Source organism: Dipteris shenzhenensis, chromosome 28 (genome assembly GCF_047967505.1).
Source record: "Dipteris shenzhenensis isolate YYH24624 ecotype China chromosome 28, Dip_SZ_1.0, whole genome shotgun sequence".
Taxonomy (NCBI): Eukaryota; Viridiplantae; Streptophyta; class Polypodiopsida; order Gleicheniales; family Dipteridaceae; genus Dipteris; species Dipteris shenzhenensis.
The window spans coordinates 49,713,339-49,734,952 of NC_141623.1; the positions used below are offsets into that span (position 1 = coordinate 49,713,339).

At 45.9% G+C, this 21,614-nt stretch overlaps 1 protein-coding gene across 1 annotated transcript in view; it reads left to right on the forward strand.

Annotated features, from left to right (window-relative positions):
- The first annotated feature begins 302 nt into the window (after positions 1-302).
- The window catches only part of LOC147883677 (Mo25 family protein), a 79,102-nt gene continuing 57,790 nt past the window's right edge, over positions 303-21,614 (forward strand). Inside the window, exons 1-5 of the mRNA XM_087399858.1 lie at positions 303-581; positions 1,163-1,324; positions 1,693-1,811; positions 3,661-3,735; positions 4,255-4,348. Coding sequence (XP_087255984.1) covers positions 462-581; positions 1,163-1,324; positions 1,693-1,811; positions 3,661-3,735; positions 4,255-4,348 — 570 coding nt within the window. The 5' untranslated portion in view covers positions 303-461. The remainder of the gene's footprint in view (positions 582-1,162; positions 1,325-1,692; positions 1,812-3,660; positions 3,736-4,254; positions 4,349-21,614) is intronic.

Sequence of the window (21,614 nt, forward strand, 5' to 3'; positions counted from 1 at the left end):
AGGGAGACGGCGAGAGATGGTGATGTTTCTAGACTCTGTAGGCATATCCACGTTAGGTGAAGATGTGAAGTCGAGAGTGCAGGTAGAGAGAATGTGATGGGGGGACCACAAAGTAGTAGTGATCGTGGTAAGGTTGTCCACGTCGGATGAGGGCAAGGGACACGTGGCGGGGTAAGAGTGGGCAGAAGGGGAGACAAGGGGAGGGGTCGGGCGGAAGATTCTGCCAGCAGGCGCCACGTCATCATCATGTTCAATACAGTCACTGGAATGGACTTTCAGTGGCTTTTTCTGTTCATCATCATTATCATCTCCGCTTTCCCTGTTCTCTTCGATTGAGCTCGTCCCATCAGCCTCGCCATCGCTGATTCTTGCTGCTCTGCTCTTCTCATCATCCCCTTTCTGGCTTTGATCCGCTCTCACACCTTTTCTGCCAGCCAGTTTCCTCCTTAGCTCTGTTCCCGATGAAGGGGATATTCAAATCGAAGCCCCGCACTCCCGCAGAGATCGTTCGCTCCGCGCGGGAGCTTCTTTCCTATGTCGAAGCTTCCTCCGTCTCTCGTGACCCCAAAAGGGAAGAGAAGGTAAGGTAAATTTAGCTTTTTGTACGCTTTTCCATCGTCGGCCGTACGCATGCACGTCAGAATTGTGGTTCTTATGCACCGGATCGTATGTAACAACATGATGGTCACCGTTTGTATTACATCTTACTTACGGGGGTTCCCACTTGTTTGCGCCGGTTAGCCGCTGCGAACTAGGCACGAATGGGAGATTTTTGTAATTTGAGTTCCTCTTCTTGATCCTCTTCAGAATTCACTATTTCGATTTGGCAGGGCCTTTTCAATTATTTCATATGATTCTGTGGTCTGCTTTTTGAAAAATTTGTTCAATTGTCAGTAAATTCCGACAGTGGGCAATGTTCCCTTACGAAGTATTAGCATTGATCCTCCGCAAAATGCAATCTTTTACTATTCTACACTCGTAGTGTGTTTCATGCTTATGCCTTCTCATTGTTAAGTCCCTTTCCCTGCACCATATTTATCAATTCCCAATTGGATTCTTTGTCATGTACCAAAGCTTTTCCGCTGGAGCAGTGTTGTTAGGGATCCCTTTGATTCATATTTGGGGCGCTGATGGAAGTTGTGTGTTTCGAGTGTCGTCCCAGATGGCAGAGTTGGGGAGAAGTATCAGGGATATGAAGGTTATACTGTATGGCAACAATGAGAGTGAACCTGTTCCCGAGGCGTGTGCACAGTTAACTCAGGAGTTCTTCCGTGATAACACAATGAGACTTCTTGTTGTGTGTCTGCCAAAGCTTGATCTGGAGGTAAGAGGGTTTGCCGAGTATCCCAGGTGATCGTTCACTGTACTTTGTGTTGCTTAGAGTAAACTGTTGTTCCCTTTCTGGTCTATTTGGGCCCGGATTCTGAATAGTCTCCTTTCCTTTCTCATCGTGACAAGCTGTCAGGCACTCCTTGTTGCAGCTCTTCTCAGTAGTCCCCTTTTCTTTCTCATCGTTAGAAGCTGACCACGTTCTTGTCAGCCTTTCTTTAGGGTCGGTGTGCTTTTGATGCTTCAGTCATTCGTTTTCTATTTTCTCTGTGACAACTTTTCAGGTCATACTTGTAGCAGCTCATGTTCTGTTTGTTCAGGAGTTTGGACTATGTTTGATGTAACATGTGATCTGTTCTGCAGGCAAGAAAAGATACTACTCAGGTTGTTGCAAATTTACAACGTCAGCAAGTTCATTCACGCTTGATTGCTAGCGATTACCTGGAAGCAAATAAAGATCTGCTGGATATTCTTGTGACAGGGTCTGTAAAACACCATTTCAATGCGTTTTGTATGCGATTCAGTGAATTGAAATTGAATTCTTTGAAAACGCCTGGCAGACCACCATACGTGAGAACATTGTCTGAAAACTGGTAGAACTGACTATGCTGTGCTAGAAAGCTAAAATTGGCAAAGATTGAACGGGTGCTTGGAAACACACTGCACTTAACTTTATAACTGAAGGACAGGAAGTCTACTTATCCTGGAGATTTTTCAGATGTATTTGGAGGTTTTACGCACGCAAAATTTGGAAGTTTTATGACCTTAATTGTTTTAAAAACCAGGTCAGAGTTTGACAAGTTACCTGACAATAAACCAAGGTTTTGTGTGAACATTGGTTGGGTTTCAACCAGAGTAGCGGCAAAGAGGGTGAATAACCAATCTTTTGTATGAAACAAGGCTTATGTGAGTTCAAGGTGGTGCCATCAGGATTAAGTAATGCATGGAGCACCTTTGGGATATTGATGAACTTGATATTGCAAACAGTTTGTCCAAGGAAGGAGATGTGCAGGATAGCTATTTTGAGGCTAGATCTTGAGATTGGGACAAAGTGAGAGGCAGTAGAATGGAATGTTACTTCTGGGGATCACACCCATTTTGCAGGAAATTGACTCGAACATGCCATGCCCTGCGATTGAAACCATCTGGATACTCGTGTGTACCAGTGCTGCTCGTCCCTACGCTGCGAGTTGCATAGATGTGTGAGAGGTCCCTCCATGGTGGTCTCCGCTGGACTTGCATCTGTCCAGCAAAATTGTCTGACTCAGTTCAGATCCATAATGACGTGGAATGAGGCACTATGAAGAGAAATCGGTGGTAGAGATTGATTTCGTTTCTTAGCTAGATCAAATTTGAATAAACCTCATGATTTTGTGCAAGGTTCTATTAGATTGTCTAATTTTAGGTCGATATTGGCTAGTACACATCATACAAATAACAATAGAAATATCCTTAATAAATTAAGACGCCTTAGAAGTAAACATCTTGGCGGCCCGCAACCTCTCCAGCCACCCAAGTACTATATTCTATCTACAATATTCATAGTAGTAGCATGCTTTAAGTAGGTCAGGAAGCAGACTTATCGTACTGCTTTCATATATTGTCAAGAGCTTACTGGGAATCTTGTTGTATTGTTTCCGCTGTCTTGTGATGATCTGGAGTTAAAGCTTGGCATTCTCACAGAATCAGTGTTTCCTCCGAATCCAGTTATAAGAATTCCCTCATTCCCCAAGTCCTTACATGCATTCCAGTATCGTTCTTTCAAATTCGAAACTTCAGTATTTGTATTATGAAACTACCACATCCTTCGCTTCAAAGGTGAAGCAGATATGGATCTTTTCTAGTGTCTTGATGACTTTAATTGTGTCCAGAACATATTCAGGTGTTTAGAGTTGTTTAAGGTAAAGACAGCTAGCTTACTTCAATGTAAGAAAGAGTTGTTGCAATTGTGTTGAACCTTAATGTGCCCGTGTTTTTTGTAAGCGTAATGAAAAGTATGTTTTTATTTGGGGGTTTTTGGGAGGACCATCTTGGTTTATTGAGTTGCAGTTTAAGACTGCCTAAAGTCATTTGAAGTTTCTATGAACCTGAAAGCAGTCATATTGTTTTCTGTGAGCCTGAAACCAGTCAAATTGTGTCTGACGTTTATATAAGAGAAATATTAGAAAACTGTCATATATTGTCTGACATTTTTGTGAACCTGAAGCCAGTCAAATCGTGTCTGACATTTATATGAGAGAGATATTTTATTGAATCAGTGGAGCTATTTTGAAGGCGAGGAAGTGCATCATCTGTTTCTGAATTTAAGGAAATATTGTTTTGTGATGGCAGCTATGAGGACACGGACATGGCACTGCACTATGGTACAATGCTTCGAGAGTGCATAAGACATCAAAGTGCTGCAAGGTGAATCTTTGGATTGTAGTATATATTGCTTTCATACTCTTTGAAACGTTCAAACATGCTTTGCTACAACATACATTGATCTTTGTCTTGCACAATGGTGACAGTGGGTTTCGACACACTCTGACATGCTAGGAAGCTAATGTTGTACCACTTTATGGTTGCTTGCTTTTGATTTTCTGTGTTCTTTTTTTTGGGGGTTTGGGGGGGGGGGGACGTATCAAAGGGTAGATCACAAATTCCATCAATTTGTGGTGACAAATACCCCTTCTGGAAGAGTGGTAATTACTTGGGTTTATGTCGTACCGAAGAATATGTTGGAAGTGCTGTGTATTTCTATCTTACAATGTCATCTATGTGCATAATATGGAGTATAACTTTGTATGGTCACACTGTTAAAAGCCTCTTCTGAAGAGGCAAATTCCTGCATAACGGTTTAAATTGTTATTAAGATGTTGCAACTTGATTCTCCTAGTGTCCATGCTAAGGCTTAGTGTCCAAGATCTACTTCTATGGTTGCAGGTATGTTCTGGAATCAGATAATTTAAGGAAGTTTTTTGGCTACATGGAGCTTCCAAACTTCGATGTTCAGTCTGATGCAGCAGCAACGTTCAAGGTGAGTACCATTTAAGCTGTTAACTATTCATGATTATATACTTGCAGGCTTGCATCCTCTTGTTTCATTTTGCATATGTATGATCCAAAGGTCTAACCATGTTCTTTTTTGTAAAAGATCTTACACATCACCTGCACAATTTTTGGTTATGTTTATTATTCGAATGTGTGATAGATGTGATGTGTATTTCCTGTATTAGGGGCATCCGGCATTCAAGGTGAGTAACATCTAAGCTGACAAAAGGTCTCTAACATTTTCTTCTCTAAAAGTTCGATATTGTTTGTTCAAGATTATGACTGAATTTGGGATGAACTGGAGTGTACCTTTCTGTCCTACTAAGGGCATACTACTGAAACCGGCCTTCAGTTAACTAAAGAGCAGTAAACTGTAACTAACTTTGCATACACTTAATTCACAGCCACATTGCAACATTTCCAGCCACTTCCATTAGTTAAATTCCACTTAGAAACAACTTTGAAAACACTGAAAGGGAGGCTAGAGTGCCCCTATCAGGAACCAAACATCAAGGACACCGATTGGTCCCAAACACTTTGGCGCATTTATTTAATTCTTCAGGCAATGGCAATTGTGTAATTACAATAAGGGCTCACCCTTGCACTCTGCTACACTAGTAGTCCACTGCCCAAGCCAATACTTGGCATTAGAATGCATCCACTTCCTAGGTGTCACTAGAACCCAACTGTCAAGGCATAGCTAGGGCATTCCATACTGACCGTGCCCCACTGAAAGTGGCAATGCATTCCTCAAGTCCCAGAAAGTGTTCAAATAGCCTCAAGGCATAAGAACTGCAATACACTGTCCCTCTAGCACCTTTCCAGGCACACCCTCTGTGGCTGGGTGTCTGTTTACAACCTAAATGGCCTAGAGAGGGCCCAAAAGCAATAACAACTTCAAAAATGACAAATGCAATCCAAAAGGAAGTCAGAATATCCATACCCGCTGTCCATGGAAGAGGGGCAAGCTCTTTTCCTGCATGTATCCTCTGCCTAGGCCCTCAGGGGTGTAGAAATGACTCCCAGCCAATGGAAAAGAGAGAAAAAGAGAGAGAGAGAGATTCTGGGAGCTGAGAACAGAAAGGAGAGCAAAGCTCACGGGTGTAGAGGCCAGAAACAAGAGAAAAAGGCTAGAACATCAGCAACTGGGCCTCAGGAGGTGCACCCACAGCCCGTACAGCTTCCAGAAGAAACCTTGGGGTGCGTGCCAGCTGGAACAATTCACAGCAAGTTTTGGAGCACTGGGGGATGCAGGAAACCCTAATCGCAGCAGCTTGTCAGCCCTCTGATGGCTGAAATACTAATCGCAACAAGTTCTCTCTTTCTAGACAGCTCACACGTGCAAATAGAAGAGGAATCTTATGCTAAAATCATCGCATCACAGTGGGAGGGCATGGAGGAATAGAAAGAATGATTCACATCAGGAGAAGGCGAGAGGGAGAGAGAGAAGAAGATAGTACATCTCCTTAGGGCCCAGAAATAAGGGCTGGGCCCTCCCCCCGAAGGTCTTTATTGCAGTAGAAATAAGCTTTGTACAATTGGCTCGTGAAGAGCATTATAACTCTTGAATGAATCTAGAAGCTTTGAGGCCCTTTCTTTTATAGACTTGGCCTAAAAAAAGCTAGACCTACTTTAAACTGAGCTTTCCTGCTTTTGCCTGCTTTGGGGTAGCTTTTAAGTCCTTTTTAGAACCCTGTGGGGCCTTCTTTAATCCCGCCATCTTTCCTGGCGCTTTTTGCCTTGTAGGACTTGCTTTTTTGCCAGTTGCTCCATCATTTTTGAGCCTTTAGCATCTTCCAAGTCCTATACAAATACCAACACTTTAACCCATTAAAGGCTAGCGAAATACATGCATTCCTAGTCCTTGGACTAATCCTAGTCCCTTGTGGGCGTCCCACAGTTCTCTTTTACCCAATGCAAAGCAAAAGTAAGACAGTTAAACTTATTCTTAGTTAACGAAAGGCAACATTTTTGACCAAAGTCAACTCTAATAAAGATTATACTTTATTTCTTGAGAGTAGTACCAAATGGTGACAAGGGCTATCCGTTGAGGTGTCAAAACCCACTTAGGCAACGCACTGTCTGGCCTTGGGGTATCCATTTGCAGCCAAGATCAACCTCCCATCGGAGCGCTACCTCCGATACTATGACGATTGTATTGATTTACTCTAGTTGATCTTGGCTCCTGACGTCGTGCAATACACCTCTAGGAGGTGTCTCACCCTCTCTAGGCTGGCAGCGGCGCCCTCCATATAAAGGGCCGTGTCATCGGCAAACTTTGAGTCCACGAGCTCATCATCTTGTTGCATTAGTAGGTGTATCCCCCACTAGGCCGGACAGTGGGGTCGGCCTTTGGGGAGGAAATATCCAATGCCTTTGCCACAAACGAGAACAAGAAAGGGCCAAGGGGTAACCTTTCCTTATTGAGCATAGGAGAGAAAATGGCTCCCCCATGACACCTAAAATCAACACTTGGTTGGAGCGACATGCCCACTTGGTGGCTTCTCAGAAAGTGAAGATGATGTTTGAGATGCTGCTCTGTTGGACAAAACTTGTCTGTGTCATGAATGATGCCTGGGAGCTGCGGGTGCAAATTTCAAGCTCAAGCCCTTGTCCAAGGTTTTGTACGAGGTGTCTAAGGGAGTGATTGGGGTTGCCATTGAGGGATTAGACAGCTGTCATGAGTTGAAAATCTCTTGAAAGGCCAAGCGTGGTGGGGTGGCTTCCTATTGCTAGCCAAGCCTTGTGATTGTGTCAGCAGCAGCCGCAACGGTCTGATTATGAGATAGGAGTTGCAACAAGGCACTATTAGGTGTTTTGTAGATGTTTTGATTCGGGAGCATATGTTCTTAGCAACGAACCTTAGGAAACATGGATGTGTCACGTGTGCTCCTAGGTTGAGGTCTCGAGGTTTGGTCCTTGGTGGTAGGCCATTGCAACGGAGACTGTGTTTCTTTTGGGCAAGCCTTGGTCGGGACAAGGAGAGTTGATACGGTGCCGATCAGTGTGGATGGCCATCCAACTACGAGATGACGGTATTGGGATCCTCAATATTTATGCACCAGCATGTTGCCGAGAGAGGGGCCCTTCTAGTGACAACTCATAGAACAATGTGGACTCTTGGATTGCTAGAGGTGATTCAACAATCTAGAGTTTGAGGAGTACAAGCAAGGAGGTGCTTTGTTCCTAGTCATGCCAACGATAGAGTGAGGCACTTGGGAGCAGCTTATTTTCACCATTCGGGGTCGTGAATCTTGGTGGGAGCCAGAGCTCATCCGGCTTCTAAGAAACCTTTCTGTCTACGTTGGCTAGTGATCCCATGATTGTTTGGAGATTTTCAACAGGTTCTATGTTAGGGATTGGGCTGTATAGAGGAGTGTCCAAAGGCATCGTGATGAGGCATGATGACCCCCCCATTGTCCTACACTTGGAGAAGCCACAAAGGGCTTCCCTAGTGAGGAGTGAGGATTCAAGACAAGCTCTATGAGGAGGAGGAGGTCCATCATGCTGTAGCTCCGATTAACCTTGTAGAGCATACCCCCGCAAGATGGGTGGGCTCTTCGGGCAGCAGAGGACTCGACATGGAAGAAGTATGTCTCAGATAAATTTGGCCCCCAAAAAGGACTACCATATATCCCAATTGTCAAACAAGAGAGGCTTGGTCCTAGTGTCTTGAGTATGAGAAAGAAAGAAAGAAATTTTATTAGAGTCTTCGGAAGACCGATGGGTCTATGAAACTGAAAGAAAACCTGATACAAGTCATAGTAAGGATGGAGCTATGAAACGAGCATCATCACCCATGCTGAATCCTAAGTCTAATCATACATAATCAAATCAAATACATCTGGATGTAACAATGAAAAGAAAAGGACTGGAGCGGAGCGGAATCCTCCGTATGTCATGTCGCCTTAGCTGGTGCATAGCCAGTGATGGGACGCTGGTGCCCGTCAAGGGGTGCTCTACGTCTCGGTCTCCTGGACGAGAGGCTCGACGCAAGACTAGAGCCACCGTGACTCCCGTGGGACGTATCCCAGGTCTAAACAATGATGGGAGGTCTCCGAGAGTGATCTGTGTGTCCCCTTGATGTCTCGTGTGTCGTGCTGTGGTCGTTGGGTCAGGGTCTCTGTCACGTCTGCGGCTAGAGACTGGACGATCAATGTCACTCGATGGGAAGAACTCTGTGATCCTGCTCTAAGAGGTGTCTGATGATGTGGCCAAGCCCTGTCGCCTAAGTAAGTACTCTTTGTATCGGACCTTCTCGTGAATGAAGGCCGCGAGGCATCTCTGATCTGGGTAGGCAAGGAATTTGGAAAGGAGCCCGGAGCTGTCTCTGAAGAGGCAGTGGTAGCGACCTCGGATCTTGTAGTACACTGGGCACCCAAAAATAAAATGCTCCTCCCACTTGACCTCTCGACAGTCGCGCAATACGCATAAGCGATGCTCCCTAGGAATCCCCTCTGCTCTGCCACTCTCTATGCGGAGGTGGTGTGATGATACCCGAAATTGTTCGATGGAGATCCGTAGTGAGTGAGACATATGAAGCTCAGCGTATCCCGGTGGTGTGATGAATCCCTCCTCCGAAATACGAAGACAATAATATCTGTAGAAACTCAGCTTCACTGGAAGCTCCCTCGGCTCCAACCAGGTCCTAAAGGTGTGTAGCTGCAGGAGATCCTCACGAATGACCTAGTTGGTGTGTGGCCCGATCGGGATGGTGGGTGGGAGTACCGGAGGGGCATCTAAACTGTACTGAAAAGGAGGTATCCTATCGATGTGGAACCCCAGTCTCACAAACCATCTGTGAGTCCGTGCATACCAACATCGCTCGTCTCCCTCTGCTGCCAACCTCCATGAGCCAACCATGGCAACCTCTGTCTCCCTGATGTGCAGTCCCTATATGATCTAACCCGGTGTAGATATATAATGGTTTGAAAGGCTGCATCTAGCTGGAGTGGAGAAGCACCAAACTCGGCCTGAATGATGTGATGTGGTACAGATGGTTTCCCTCGGATCATTCGTGAGAGCATGAGGATTTGTAGGCGCTCCACCCATGTCCACTCTATCTCTGACATGTCAGGCCCCCAACAAGGGCTGCCATACATACCGGCTGGTCTGACCAAGGAGTCGAAGAGAAGAGCCTTGGTCCGAGGGTCATGGAAGTGGGAGTGGAAGCATTGTCTCTCTAGTCGAGCCAGTGAGGCGTATCCCCTGCTCAATCTGCCTGCATCGCTGGTCCCATCGTGAAGATCGGGTCGGAGAAGATGACCCCAAAGTAAGTGTATGAGAATACGATCGCAACTGGTGACCCACCGAAAGTAAAAGTAATGTGCTTCCGTTGCATGTTTGCTCGAGAGGTGTTAAAGATCATGACCTTGGTCTTGCCAAGGTTGACCTCCAAATCATGGGATAAACAAAAAGCCTGCAGTGCATCCAGGTGTCGCTGGAGCCCCTCGGGTGTGGACGACAAGAGTGCCGCGTCATCTGCATAAAGAAGAATCCTGATGATGATCTCAGCAAGTGAGCAACCGGTCCCTGCAAACACCCCCATGAAAGTCTCAAGCTCATCGATGTAGAGGCCAAACAGGGTCGGTGATAAGGGACAACCCTGTTTGACTCCTATGGTACTCAAGATCTCATCTGTCCAACCTGTGCCTGTCTGAACTCGGCCTGAGACTCTCATACAGTGCCATGACTGCCCAGATGATCTCCTGATCAAATCCCAGTGTCTGTAGGCGTGTGATGAGACGAGCTCGAGGTATATGGTCTCGCCTGAAACCGGCCTGACCCTCTGCTTTGAGCCCTCTCATCTCTGTGAACAAGCTGACCGACGCATCCAATACAGTTGCATAGATTTTGGACATCACATGTCCAATCTTGATAGTCCTGTAGTTACTCGGGTCCATGGGATCCCTTGCCTTGTGGATGGGGGTGATGGTGTTGAGTGTCCAGGTGCGGGGGAAGCCAAGGCAAACAGCGTCATTGAATAGCTTTGCTAGGATCGGGGCTAACGTGTCGATCCCAATGAGATCATGCATCTTGCCGAGATTAAGGAGCGTGTGTCCATATGGTGTAACAGGCCCGTGTTGATCCGATAAGGTCCTGGTCATACGTGCTCAGCATGATAGTCGTCTCGAAATGCCCGACGCGTGCTCGTCCTGGCGTTGAAGTCCCCAACAAGGAGAACTTTCCCGCGGGCTGAAATGTCTGGGATATCCTGAGGTAAGGGTGCATATGATGTCTCACCCTCCTCTCGTGCCACTCTGGCGAAGTGGGATGTGTTTGGCGGGAAGTAGCATATTGCTAGGAAAAGGTCACGGGTGTTTGTACGTCGGATCCGGATCCACATGAATCGAGAGTGTGCGTCCTTCCTCTCAATGGAGATGGCTCCAGCGAGGGAAGACCTGTTCAATACTGCGACCCCGCCTGATCCTCGAACTCCTCTTGTATCCCTTGAAGGCTGACTCCCATGTGTAGCGACTGACTATCGGTAGTGGACGCTCTGGGTTGGTGTGTCTCCGTGTAAAAGACTCCGAGAAGTTCCCTAGGTCCGACCATAAGGTACCATTACAGTTCCAAATGGTGCAATCTAGGGTCTCAGAAATGTGAGTCTCATAGGTCCCATCTCCCTAAGGGGTACGTGTGGGAGCCCGACGGGTGCCAGTCAACAACCTACCAACTCGGAGCACGGCCCATTTTCCCTCCTTGCGGGCAACATCCCTCTGCTGCAAAAGAACTCGTCACTCCTCAGTCTGCAGTGGAGTCAAATCCTCGTCCATGGACAGGGTGGGATGCTCTCGTAGAGTGGCTCGATGTCGGAGTGTCGCTAGTCGAGCATGTGAGTCTTTGAAGCGAATGACTAGGGGCTGCTCTCGGTTGGGATCTCTCCGAACACGCCATGCTCCCTCTATGCCATGGTCGGGGACCCCCATGGTAGTGGTCACAAAGGTGATCGCCTGCTCCATGGGCGTCGTAGTGGTGCTGGTGCTGTCTTGCGTGATCCCTCGTATCCGGACGTGACTGAAGGTGGTAGTGCTAGGAGGTGCTACCAGAGATGGACCTTGTTGGATAAATTGATGTTTAGGGGACACACTTATGGACATGGTCATGTGGTGTGTGTGTGCCAGTGTGCTAGTACTTGTGTAGGACATGGTGTGAGTGCTAGTGAGCACCATGGTAGGTGTGTCAGGTGACTCATCAGTTAGGTGTCACCCATCTAGGTGTGATTGAGATAAGTTAGGGACTTTGGTGGCCAGTTTGATGGAGGACTTGGGAGTGTTACTGATGGAGACAATCTGGGAGATAATCATGGATCTAGAGCCACCTACTCAGGGGGGGCAAATCTCTTCCACTCAAAAGCCCTCTGAATAATGCACCATACCTCGGGGCGTAGCAGGCTACCATGGATAGCTTTATCCTCTTCTATGGCACTTGCAACAGGAGGAGATCAGAGGTGCTGGTATGCACGTACAGAGAGATGGTTTGAGCGACTGGGACTCCACATGGATAGACTACCTCCCTTCCAGTATAGCATGGATGCTCCGTTCTCTCCCCTCTTATCACACGAGGTAAACCAGGTTATCCATGAGGATCTACTATAGCTACACACTTTTCGGACCCGGTTGGAACCGAGTGAACTCCGAGTGAAGCTTAGCTTCTACAGAGATCACTTCTTACATATCACAGCGGAGGGTTTCATTGACCCACCTGGATACACACAGATTCACCTACCCCACTCGATGAGGATCTCTCTTGGGCAGTTCCGGGTCTCTTCACACAGACTTCGCATCGAGAGCGGCAGATTAGAGCGACTACCCAGGGAGCGGCGCATATGCACACTATGTGACATACAGGAGGTTGAGACAGAGGAGCATTTCATCTTCAGGTGTCCTGTGTACTATGAGATCCGAGGACGTTTCCACTGCCTCTTCAGAGATAGTTATGGGATTTTAGCCCATTTCCTCTCCTACCCAGACCAGCGGTGTTTGGCAGGTTTCATTCATGAGGCACTTAGACACCACGAGGGGATACTTCGAGCACGGAGACAGGAGCAGACTTCTTCCTCGGTTGATCCCTCTCAGAGCTCTATCACGGAGTTCTTTCAGCTAGATCACATGGACCCCAACGAGACGAGGCCTCGACATGACCATGACCCGGAGCCTGTGACCTGACAGCTTAGACAGAGGGTCCACACACAGATCACACTTGGAGACATCCCCTCCTTGTTTAGAGTTGGAGCCCGACCAACGGGGGTCACAGTAGCCTTGGTTAGACGTAGAGCTACGACCAAGAGACGTGCCAGGACCGCACCTCTGAGTGGCCGACATCACTCTATTGCCGACTTCATGCCTCCACTGCCTCATCCATCTTGATATCTTGCTGTTGCTGGGGATGATGATGATATTGATGATGATGCTGAGATTGATATATAGTCGACCACCGACATGACTATGTTGTACTTAGGACTTAGTACTGCGATTCTGCATTTTTGGCATTTTGCATTTTGCATTATTATGGACGCTCGTTTAGTAGCTCCACTACCACAGCTCGTTGTATCAGGATTTTCACAGTCTCATAGACCCATCGGTCTTCCGAAGACTTTAATAAACTTTCTTTCTTTCTCCAATTTCAGCCTCTACTCTCTGATTTCTCAGTTTGGGGAAATTTGGGGGGTAATGGTCAAAGTTTGACTATTTCCTACAATTGACCATCCAAAAGTTTGCTCATATATGTGTTTTAGCTCCCTAAACTCTGATTTCCAGAAATGCATTGAGTATCTACCTCGCATTTGATGTTATGATTGTTTTGGTTTGATTCTCCAAACTCCTAAAAAAGATAATCAAATCTTGTAAGAGTTTAGACACTACTTTTTATTGAAAGTAAGACCTACTCATTATGGATCCCTTAAAGGTGAAGGGGGAATAGCCCAAGTACAAGGTCATCAAGAAGACACCACTGAAGCGGGTGTGGGAGAAACCCACTAGTTATTATTATGCTAAGCAATTAGGTTTCTCTGAATTTATGGCAAGCAATCTACACACGTATGGAGAAGGAGATTTCTTCTGTCCTAAAGAAGAGCAAGAAGATGTCATGAAAGACAAGGTCTTATGGGAAAAGGATCCAAGCAACAAGAAGTATGAAGTCTACTGTGATGATATGATTGTCATCAATAAGGGAGATTTCATCCAGGGGGCCTATCACCTAGTTTTATATTGTGTGATTGAGTCAATAAGGTGCTTTGCCATGGATAGTCCATCCTAAAATGATATGTTATTTCCATCATGTTTGCTTGCTTTGAGTCATATGTCCTATGGTGACACCTAAAGACACATGTACTGGTTGGACTCTCTTATTGTAAACCGAGGTAACTTGATTTGGAGTGAGATCATGGTGGAGCTAGGGTGTCCACATGAGTCTACTGCCGATGCAACTGGAGTGAGAACAAGGTCAGGAGCATGAAAACCATGTAGTATCCCATTGTCTACTGCCAGGGTAGAAGGTCATCAATTTAAGGGGGGGTATGTTGGATAAAGTGATGTTTAGGGGACACTTATGGACATGGCCATGTGGTGTGTGTGTGCCAGTGTGCTAGTGCTTGTGTAGGACATGGTGTGAGTGCTAGTGAGCACCATGGTAGGTGTGTCAGGTGACTCATCAATTAGGTGTCACCCATCTAGGTGTGTTTGAGATAAGTTAGGGACTTGGTGGCCAGTTTGATGGAGGACTTGGGGGTGTTACTGATGGAGACAATCAGGGAGATAATCATGGATCTAGAGCCACCTACTCAGGGGCATTACACTATATGTAACTCTACTCATGAATGAAATCATACTTGCTATTGCTCCCATTTGCTCACTTGCTCTTGCTCATGCTACCTTTCTAACAGACTTGTGTGCCAGGATGGTGTGCATAAGCGGAACGGGACTTGGTGGAGCAGGAGCCACTCGATGAAAAGCGAGTAAAAGATTCCAGAGGACTACGACCAGGGAGTTATTGGAGCATCGTCATCGACGTGTTGGCATGGAGCCAAGGTGTGTCGGTGAGAGGGGGTGTTGGAAAGGTCACCTCTCCATCTGTAAGCCCCCATCTGAGGAGAGCATGAGGGAGGGAGACCTAGGGCATTTGCCCAGAGGGAAAAGCCTGGAGAGGGGGTTGCCACATGGGCAACACCTCACATCAAAGAAAAGAGAGGTAGAAAGGCTGCCACATGGGCAGCATATCCATGGACTTACTTGGCCAAGAGTGGAGCCTCTGGTGGAGTAATCCTGTACGAGGTGGCCACATGGCTGGAGCTGACAGGTCGCAGCAGTTCTGGGCTGGTTTGGGGCTGTTTGGAGCTCTGCTGCTCCAGACAGAGGCGGACAGAAGCGAGCAGGTACATCTGCAATACGACAGCAAGGCAAGGGCTATGGCCAGGGTCGGGGCCTGCATCAGACCCTGGAAACAGGCCGTACAGAGACACAAGCAGAGGTGGCACATGGTGCAGCATGGCAGGGCAAAAGGCGTCTGCATAGGGCAGGCTTTGGGCCTGCATATAGGCCTTATAGGCAGCCAACCAGGCAGACCACAAGTCGGCTGGTTAGGGCTGCAGGTTGGCCACTGAAGTAAGGGCTTTTGTCCCGGTTTTGAGAGCCCTTAAGGGCGGGACCTGCAGTAGACTGGTCGGCCAGAATGAGGCTGACTGGTCGGTATTTTGGCAGTCCCTTGGGGGCCTATAAAGGGAGGGCCTTAGTGCCCTCATAACTCATCTTCTGGAGCAGCCTTCACACAAGCAGCAAGGAGCAGACTTCCACCCATCTTGGAGCTTATACCCTGGAGGACCAAGAGACCTAGAGAAGCTGCAGACTAAGCTAGAAGGGTTGCCCACCTAGGCTGATGTAGGCCATCTTCTCCCGGTCGTATTGATGCCCTCTGGGCCCTAGTACGTGCCATGTAGCTTTAGTTATTGGCACTTAGGTCACCTAGTACTTTGAGTGTCTTATGACACCTAGTACTAGTGGTACCACTAGGACACTAGGTCCTAGGGTTCTCTTTTATAGTACTTTGTACTTTCATTTTCATTCTACTAGTTGATGTGATGGCTTCCACTTCTTGCTCCACTCTTGTGCATCCTTTTGCTTCCGTGAGCCTACAGTGGTATCAGAGCACTTCCTTCCCGGACCTGCTCTCTACTCCTAGCTTCCTGCTTCTAGCTCCAGCTCCCACACTTCAGCTCCATCATCAAGCTCAGCTACCAGACGTCCCGCACAGCTCCGACGCGACCCCGTGACCTGCTGTCCGTCCGTACGATTCCGTACAATCTGTAATGTCGTATAGATTCCCGTACGGTGCGGTGCGTCAACTGACCAAATTTGTTTCTCTCCTGTCCGTATGATTGCGTACGTCTGTCTGTACAGCATGTCAGAACCTGTCCGTACAATTGTACGGATTTTCGTACTTTTTTCCGCACTTCGGCGTCTGTACAGTTCCGTACATTCCGTACATTCCATACCGTCCGGGAGCAGACATTGCAGCAGATCTGTAAATTTTTTGGTGACATTTGGGGCTTTTGCATTTGGGCTACGATTTTCTAGGTAAATTGCAGATTTGCAAACAATTTGGGGCTTTCCTGAATTTGCCATTTTTGGCTCAGTTTTACTCTACAAATTGGGGCTTTTGGGTCTATTGCAGGTAGATTGCACAATACTTTCAGATTTGCAGTGAATTTGGCAAGAAATTACAGGCCATTTGATCATATGTGCAAATTACAGCTTATTTTGGGATTTTTTTAAGATTTGGACAGCAAGTCCTATTTTTTCGCAATTGCTAGCCTTGAGGCTATCTTTTGGGTCACTTTGTCAGTGTTTATGCAAATGCACATTCCTGTATTGCTTTATCATGCAAGAGAATCATTATTCCACACATCCGGTCATGTAGGACAGCAAAGGATGCTTGGGACAAATTGGCTTCTCTTTATCAGATTCGCAATGAGGCACGTGTTGCATATTTAAGAAGGCAATTGCAAGAAGTCAGCATGAATGAAGGTGACTCTATGGATGCATACATGACAAAGGTCAAGGACCTCATGGAACAACTTGCCAATATTGATGAGGTGGTGCCAAATTCTCTGCTTGTCAGTACCACCTTGAATGGGCTGCTAGATACATATCAAGGGTTTGCTACAACCCTTCGACTAGTGGCCATGGGTAATCCAAACCACTACTCCTTTGATCAGTTCGTCACTTTGTTTTTGCAGGAAGAGCAAAGTCGTGCTAATAGGCAAGCTACTATTCTTGATCATGCATTTGCTTCAAAGCAGACAAGAAAAAGTAAGGCTTCCAAGCCTATGGGCAAGCCTAAATATGCGCCTAACAGTGGCAATTCCTCCAATGCATCTCAAAATACAGCAGATAAGTCAACGAAGAAAAGATGCAACTATTGTCGCAAGCCAGGGCATGAAATTTCAGAATGCAGGAAGCACATTGCTTCGGAGAAAAAGAAAGCAGGATTGATAGTCAATGCCTCACATGCAATTGAATCCCATGAGCCAGCAAATGCCTCACAGGCACATGCTCTCTAGGATGATTGGGCATGGGCTGTCCATTGCTCCTTTGATCCCTCCAAAGTTGATGCATTCTTTACTGCTAATGATGCTCAGTCTTGGTATTTTGATAGTGGTGCTTCCAAGCACGTCACATCTTGCAAAGAGTTGTTTCATTCCTTATCTAATGCACCTCGAGGGGGGACTGTCACATGTGCTAATAATGCTTCCTATGTTGTAAAAGGAATTGGAGATGTGCAGCTTACATCCATTTCAAGCCATCCTGTCACTTTGACAAATGTTCTTTTTGTGCCTAGAATTAAAGTCAACTTGATTTCAATTTCAGCAATTGCCACTTCAGGTTTTAGAGTGATTTTTGATGGATACAAATGCTTAGTATATGATCTTCGTGATGACAATGCCATAGTTCTCACTGGCACTTTGCAAAAGGGGCTTTATCACCTTGATCATCACTCAGCTGTACTTTCTATTGAAGCATTTGCTATTTCAGATTCACAGCTTGCTGAAACTCATCTTTGGCATGAGAGAATGGGTCATCTCAATTATAGAGCTCTTGCCAAGTTACACTTGCTGAAACTCATCTTTGGCATGAGAGAATGGGTCATCTCAATTATAGAGCTCTTGCCAAGTTACATTCACAGGGCATGGCAAATGATGTACCTCAAACTCACATAGTTTCCAAACATGTGTGTGAGGGTTGTCTTTTGGGTAAGATGCATCGGTTTCCTTTTCGAAAGAATTGACCAAAATTGTCACAAAGGAAATCGTAGCTAGTGCATAGTGATGTCTGTGGCCGAATGAGGACAAATGCCATTGGAGGGTACAAATATTTCATGACTCTAATTGATGACTTCACAAGATATTTGTATATGCTTTAAAAGCCAAATCTGTGTAGGCCATGGTATGTGCCTTGTAGGCATAAATATAGGCACTTGTAGTATTAGTGCCTTTTAGGCCACATAGGACACTTATGTGACACCTAGGACACTTAGTCTAGGTACTTGTACCTTGTACTCCTTTTTTTTCATTATCCTAGTTGACGTGGCGGCAGACTGTATCGATTCTTTGTACCTTGCTCTCTCTCGCATTCTATTCATCGATCCTACAGTCGTATGAGAGCCACGTTTGACTTGTCTCCTGCTCCTGGACTTGCACCAGCTCCTCTCAACCTACCTGCTCCTCCATTCGTACAGATTGTACGGACGCCCGTACACACATCCTGCACAAACAATGTACATGCGCCGTACTTTCGTACTTCGTCGTACTGCATTTCGTACCTGTGCCGCCGTACAGACGTACACTCAGTTCCGTACCTGAACCACAGTACATCTATGTACTTGCGTTTTGTACAACCATTGTACAGCTCCGTACTTGCGTCGTCGTACAATTATACAATGCACTCTGCATTCGTACACCCGTACACTATACTTGCATATGTGCGTCGTACTTGCATCCATACATTGTACTAGATCCATATGATTGTATGTACACAGCACATTGGACTTGCTCCGTACATCCGTACAACTGCACCGTACATGTTCCGCACAGAACAGTTGTCCGTACAGCTCGTACTTGTCCCGAGAGTTCCGTACAAGTTTGGCACGTGTGAAGTCTTTTGCAGGACATTGGCAAATTTGGGGCTTTCAATACCTTTCATCTCCTCTAGTTGCAACTTCTTGCAAGAACACTAGAGATTCAGGGTTTGGTCTGCAATTTCTTTTTGATTGCAGTACATTGAGCCACATTTGCAGGACATTGAGTCAGATTTTCAGACTTTGAGTCACTTCTGCAGGACATTGAGTCAGATTATCATACATTGGGTCACATTTGCAAAAATCTCAGCAAAATTTGGGGCTTTTTTGCATTTGGCCTATTTACCCTCATTAAATTTGGGGCTTTTGCCAGATTTGCTGTTTTTGCAGTGAACATTGCCTGCCACAGTCACATTTGGGTCAGATCTGCATTTGCCCTTTGTTTTGGGTTGGAAATTTGCAGATATTTGCTGTCATTTTTGGACAGCCAGCTTTTGCAGTGATAGCCTTGAGGCTTTTTGGGTTTTTTGGTCTCTTTCAGGGTATCACATTTGCTATGGCTGGGAACAATCAAGATCTATTTGGTGTTCTTCGTGAAGATGATAAGTTGGATGGCACCAACTATCTGATGTGGTCTTATCTCATGAAAGATATTCTTGTTGCAAAGCATTTGTGGAATATTGTTTGTGGGGTTGATCCGAGGTCAGCCAATGCTACAGTGGTTGCCTCTATTGCTGGTCCCTCTGCAGGGGGTACTCCTCCTGATGCCTCATCTTCTAGCACTCCTGCTACTACTCTTCCAACTCAGGAATAGTCAAGATGGGATGCAAGAGATGCAAATGCACTTTCATGCATTGCTTTATCATGCAAGAGAATCATTATTCCACACATCCGGTTTTGCAGGACAGCAAAGGATGCTTGGGATAAATTGGCTTCTCTCTATCAGATTCGCAATGCCTCTCATGCTATTGAATCCCATGAGCCAGAAGATGCTTCACATGCACATGCTCTTCAGGATGATTGGGCATGGGTTGTCCGTTGCTCATTTGATCCCTCCAAAGCTGATGCATTCTTTACTGCTAATGATGCTCAGTCTTGGTACTTTGATAGTGGTGCTTCCAAGCATGTCACATCTTGTAGATAGTTGTTTCACTCTTTAGCTGATGCACCTCGAGGGGGGACTGCCACATGTGCTAATAATGCTTCATATGCTGTAAAAGGAATTGGAGATGTGCAGCTCCCATCCATTTCAAACCATCTTGTCACTCTGACAAATGTTTTTTTTGTGCCTGGAATTGAAGTCAACTTGATTTCGATTTCAGCAATTGCTACTTCAGGTTTCAGAGTGATTTTTGATGGCTACAGATGCCTAGTTTATGATCTTCGTGATGACAATGCTATATTTCTCAGTGGCACTTTGCAAAAGGGACTTTATCACCTTGATCACCACTCAGCTGCACGTTCTATTGAAGCATTTGCAATTTCAAATTCACAGCTTGCTGAAACTCATCTTTGGCATGAGAGAATGGGTCATCTCAATTATATAGAGCTCTTGCAAAGCTACATTCACAGCAGATGGCAAATGATGTACCTCAAACTCACATAGTTTCCAAACATGTGTGTGAGGGTTGTCTTTTGGGTAAGATGCATCGGTTTTCTTTTCAAAAGAATTGTCCAAAACTCTCACAAACGAAATTGCAGCTAGTGCACAGTGATGTCTGTGGCCCAATGAGGACAAATGCCATTGGAGGGTACAAATATTTCATGACTCTCATTGATGATTTCACAAGATATTGCTGGATATATCCTTTAAAAGACAAATCTGAAGTTTTCTCATGCTTTCAGAGGTGGCTGAATATGGTTGAGAATGAATTAGGATGCAAGCTTGTCACCCTCAACATAGATAGGGGGGGAGAGTATATGTCAAAGGAGTTTGATGCGTTTCTCTCTTCACGGGGCATTATTCACTCCTGTACTACTCCTTACACTCCTCAACAAAATCCTGTTTCTGAAAGGAAAAACAGGTCCACAATGGAGATGGCCAGATGCATGCTTAAGGCCAAGTCTTTGCCCATTAAATTTTGGCTTGATGCAGTGATGTGTGCCAACTATGTGCTGAATAGATCACCTACAAGGGCATTGAAGACTGTTACACCTTATGAAGCATGGAAAGGCAGGAAGCCTTCACTTTCACACATGAGAGTTTTTGGGTCTCTTGCATATGTTCATGTACCATCTCAGCTGAGACATAAGCTTGATGACAAGGCAATCGAATGCATATTTATTGGTTACAGCCAGGAGAGCAGAGGGTATCGGTTATACCAACCAAATACTGGGAAGATTATTGTCAGTATTGATGTAATCTTTGCTGAACATTCAGCTTCTCCTCTTGTGGACTGCAAAGCTAAGCTAGATGTTGACATGTTTGATGCCTTTGAATCTTGGTTACCTCTGCCATCTTCAGAAGAGGACTTTGGCCAGCAACATGAGCCTCCTGCAGGCCCTCCACCAAGCAATAATCAGCCACTACCTCATGCTGTTTTGCAGGTTTCTCTTCCGGCACAAAATGATCCCACTATTCATGATGCAGTCATTGAAGAAAGAGCTGTCAATAGACAGCAAAGGCAAGTTCCCAGATGGCTTCTTGATACATTGAGGGACCACAAACAAGATCAGCCTTTTGCTGCCCGGACAAGATCAGGGAATAGACAGCATAGTCACTTTCTTGAGTTTGCACTCCTTGCTACAGCTTGCAATGAAGAGCCTTTGTGCCATAAAGATGCTTTTGACAGCAAAGAGTGGATGGATGCAATGAGAGCTGAGTTACATTCCATTGCTAAAAATGACACATGGGAATTAGTAGATCTCCCTCCCGGCAAGCATGCCATCGGTACCCGGTGGGTCTACAAATTAAAAAGGAAATCTGATGGCAGCATAGATCAATACAAAGCCCATCTTGTTGCAAAAGGGTATGCCCAACAACAAGGCATTGACTTTGAGGAGACATTTGCTCCGACATCCAGGATTACTACCATTAGATGTGTCATTGCCATTGCAGCCCATCATCATTGGCAAGTGCACCAACTTGACATCAAGACTGCTTTTCTTCATGGGGATCTGCAGGAAGAAGTATATGTCACACAACCTCCTGGCTTTGAGGTTGCTAATTCTGAAAATAAGGT